Genomic DNA, 4,549 nt, shown 5'->3' on the forward strand with positions numbered 1-4,549 from the left:
AACAACAACAACAACAACAACAACAACAATAATAATAATAATAATAATAATAATAATAATAATAATAATAATAATAATAATAATAATAATAATAATAATAATAATATTACTTAATAGGGGTATATAAAAATAAATAAATAAATAATAATAATAATACTTAATAGTAATGATATAAAAATGAATAATAATAATAATAATAATAATAATAATAAGAGTAATTAGTAAAAATAAATTATACCAACATAATAATAATATTTAACAAAATAGTTATAAAAGAATGGAGCTGAACTGAACTGAACTGAACTGAACTGATTGGAGCTGAACTGATTGAAGCTAAACTAAACTGAACTGATTGGAGCTGAACTGAACTGAACTAAAAATAAGCTGGGGAGAGCAGGCCCTAAGGGCTTGTTCTCTTCGGCAAAAAACAACTGAACTGAACTGAGCTGAACTGAACTGAATTGAATTAAATTAAATTAAATGTAATAAATATATAAATAATATTTAAGCAATAATAATAGGAATATTAAATAATAATTACAATGATAAGTAAGAATAATAAATAATAATAATAGTATTTTGGATATTTTTAAATGATATTATGAACAAATAATATTAATAATCATAAATTAATAATAATAGTAATAATAATAATAATAATAATAATTAATGATAATAATGATAATTAATAATAATTATTTTATATTATTTGTATTAATATATTGATACTTGATGATAATTATATAATAACAATAATATAAAAGAAGTAAATTAATATTACTATTTTAATAATTAGATTTAATAACATAAAAATATTTAGTAATAAAAATAATAATTGGGTTGCACCGCGCAAAATTGCATCATAAACCGTTTTTACGCGATTTGATCGATTTATGGGCTACAAAACGTGGGTTTATTTGTGTTTTCGACTTAAACCATGTTCCTTCTGATAATAATAGTAAGAATAATGAGTAAAGCTATAATAAACAAAATAATATATAGAAATAATAATAATAAAACTTAATAATAATGATATAAAAATAAATAATAATAGTAATTAGTAAAATAAATTAGACCAGCATAATAATAATATTTAACAAAATGGTTATAAAAGAATGGATTGAACTGAGCTGAACTGGACTGAACTGAAAATAAGATGAGGAGAACATGCCCTTATTTCATTTTGCAAAAGATCAAATAACATAATCTAGGTTGTATAAGGACTAATCCATTGTTCTAATCTTAAACATTAAATAACACAATCGTCATACACAATGAGTTTAAGTTTTACTTAAGCCCGATGTTATAAAAATAAACCTCAAAATTTTAGTAAATATAGCTTTCAAATATTTATGCACGTATTAAAACTGTTATATATATTCTTTATTTTGTAAATATGTTTGTCCTTTTTTTTTTCTAGGTAAGGATTTGACGTTTATTAACGGGGTTTGTTAAACATTGCCCATTATTTCCTTAAAATCGCCCAAATTTATGTATGAATGGACGATTATGTCCTTATGTGTTTTAACCAATATTATTTTACTATATCTTCCAAATTTTTACTGTATTGCAAAATTTAACTTTCACTTCTCTCCAAACTCTAAAATTACCGGCGGCACTCACCGACATTCATTGAAATTAACTCTAAAATTTGCGGCACTCACCGGCAGTCATTGAAATTAACGATCTCCCACTAGGCGAACGCCATTAATTAATACAGAAATAATGTCGTCTTCGGCTCAGGTATTTTTTTTTCGCTTCGAAAACAACGAACGTGTAGCCAGAACGATCGCCCTATGGATCAAACGTCTGGCCAGGACGTTTGATCCATAGGGCGAACGTTCAGGCCAAACGTTCGACCCATGGACATAACGTCCTGGCCAGACGTTGGGCCCATGGGTCGAACGTCCTGGCCACACGTTCGACCCATGGGTCCAACGTCCTGGCCGGACGTTGGTTCTGGGCAACGCCAACCTATTTTTTTTAGGAAAAGCTGGAGGAACATTTAACCTAATGAGTTATTAAATGTTCAATATTCTATTTTTATATTTGTTTGGAATATTCTAATTTTTTATTTGGTTGAATATTTTTTTTTTTTAATTAACAATAATTTATTTGTTTTTTTTTCAGGAGCTTGTTAATAATGGGATTAATTATAATCGATATTTCGACAATTGTCCTCAATTTAATAATCGTGATGATGCTGTCGAATGGTGTAGAAAGATTGCTCTTGAATTCGGTTTTTTTTTTGTGATAATCAGTCACAAAAAGAATTGTCAATATCTAGATTGTGAACGTGGTAAGAAAAAAGAACTTCGTGATTTCAGTTCAGCAATCAGGAGAAAAACGAAAAGAAAAGCATGTGGTTGTCCATTTCGGTTGTTTCTTGTCCCGATGAAAAACTATTCGTATTGGGTTGTCAAGACTAAGGCAGAACATGGGTTTCATAATCACCCAATGATGTTATACCCAGAGGGTCATCGACAGATTAGCGGTCTCAGTCCCGGTGCGAAGAAGTTAGTTGGAGAACTAACTGCAGCCCATGTGAAACCACGGCACATCATGAAAGCCATTACAAGTGCATTTCCGTCAGTGAAGCCTAACATGAGGCACATTTATAATTGTAAAGATTTGTTAAGAAGAGAGAGATCAGAAGGCAGAAATGCAGCTCAGGAGTTTCTTCATCAGGCTGTTCAAAGCAATTATCTGTTTTGGCTTGATTCGGACGAGATGGGTAGGGTGACACATACATTCATTGCACACCCGACGTCCGTGAACTTAGTCCGTACATATCCGCATGTGCTTCACATTGATGCAACGTACAAGACAAACAAGTACTTGTATCCTTTGGTAGAGATTGTTGGTGTCACACCAACCAACAAGAATTTTCTTGTTGCATGGGCTTTGCTGCAACATGAGGATGCTGAGAGTTACCGCTGGATGTTGTCGGCACTGAAAAACCTCATTGGCTGTGTGGCGCCAAATGCCATTGTGAGTGATCGAGATCTGGCTTTATGCAAATATATCTCGGACGTTTTTCCCACATCTGCGATCTACTTTGCACGTGGCATATTAACAATGATGTGGAGGCATGGGTAGCGAGGAAGTGTGGTGGGAAAAGCAGATCGGGATTATGTTCGGCCGAGGGGCTTGGGCTAGGGTTATGAAGTCAAAAACCGAGGATGAGTATGAGAAAAATGTAGCCAATATGATGGATGAGTGGGGTGAACTTGGCAAAAACACATCCATTGATTTTCCTACCTATATCAACGGAACTTGGCTTGTGCACAAGGAGAAGTTTGTGCAATGTTGGACGGATCGAGTACGACACTTTGGCAACACAACCAACAACAGATGCGAGAGTTCACATTGGCTTTGAAGGAGTGGATTGCTACTCCAACCGAAGCAATCGACACATTATTTATGCAGATCGATTCTTTTATTGTCGGACAGTTGACAGAGATCAGAAACTCCTTGGAAGCCTCCCGTCGTAGTCATGGGACTGAGTTTGACATACTACCATATAGCGCCTTGAATGGTGTTTGCTCTCAGTACTGTTTGGAGCTGATTCAGGATGAGTTTGGTAGAATCAAGGTTATGATGGGATTGGAGTAGATGCGGATGTGTAGTTCAGAATACACATGGTATTCCGTGTGCTTGTCACACCTTCTTCGCCGTGCAGAACGGGCGTCTCCTATACTGTCAGGAGGTTGATCCATTTTGGTACAGACTAGCCATTGGTGATGGTACAGATTCAGCTGAGATATTATCTGAGCGCGATCAGGACCGTCAGTTCTTCATGTCATTAGTGACCGAGGTACAGGCTAGGGATCCCGCGATCATGAGGTCTGTTTCTCGGGTACTCCAACTTGAATTGTACCCCGACCGTCGTTCATTTGAGGAGCCAGAAGTTAATGCGACGAGTAAAGGTCGGGGAAAGTTGAACAAGGGCTTGCGACGGAACAAAAGTGGGTTTGAGCACGTTATGGGCAAGTCTACGAGTAGTGGCAAATCTTCTGCGGCCACTGGTAATTATACGTATATCTATTTACTTTAATTGTTTGTTTTGTATAATTGGACACATTTAATTAAATTGATTTGTACTAACTTTGCAGGATGGAGATTCGATATGGAACGTTTTCCATACTTTCATAGACTTCCACTGACCATCCAAGAGCATATTGAAGGCTGGCTTGATGTAGTTGCCGATGGTAATTGTGGTTTTCGATGCGTAGCAGATGCTTTTTGTTCGGGTCAAGACAATTGGGACATTGTACGTCGAACTACGGTGAGTGAATTGCATCAAAATGGTCCTCTGTTTCATTGGATATATGGTGATGATCTGAATGAGGCAATTACGCGTATTACATGGGAAGGTGAACGTTGTGGGGAGGAACATTATATGGAGGTCCTTGCAGATTTGTACCCCATTGCGAACCATTACAGATGCACAATCTTTTTTTTCAGTCTAAATGGTCGTTTTGATATGTCGGCTACAATTCTTCCAGTTGATGTTGGAGGTAGGAACGCTTGCCACAAAGAGAGTTAG

At 35.3% G+C, this 4,549-nt stretch overlaps 2 protein-coding genes across 2 annotated transcripts; both read left to right on the forward strand.

Annotated features, from left to right (window-relative positions):
• Positions 1–1,725: 1,725 nt before the first annotated feature.
• Positions 1,726–3,099, forward strand: LOC125494121 (protein FAR1-RELATED SEQUENCE 5-like). The gene is made up of 2 exons (XM_048637690.2): positions 1,726–1,743; positions 2,131–3,099. The coding sequence occupies exons 1-2, from the start codon at positions 1,726–1,728 to the stop codon at positions 3,097–3,099; spliced, it is 987 nt and encodes a 328-aa protein (XP_048493647.2).
• Positions 3,100–3,611: 512 nt separating this feature from the next.
• LOC130589843 (uncharacterized) lies at positions 3,612–4,549 on the forward strand. The gene is made up of 2 exons (XM_057391441.1): positions 3,612–4,028; positions 4,116–4,549. Exons 1-2 carry the CDS (start codon positions 3,800–3,802, stop codon positions 4,547–4,549), a joined length of 663 nt encoding a protein of 220 aa, XP_057247424.1. The 5' UTR covers positions 3,612–3,799.

Source organism: Beta vulgaris, chromosome 8 (assembly GCF_026745355.1).
Source record: "Beta vulgaris subsp. vulgaris cultivar EL10 chromosome 8, EL10.2, whole genome shotgun sequence".
Lineage (NCBI taxonomy): Eukaryota > Viridiplantae > Streptophyta > Magnoliopsida > Caryophyllales > Amaranthaceae > Beta > Beta vulgaris.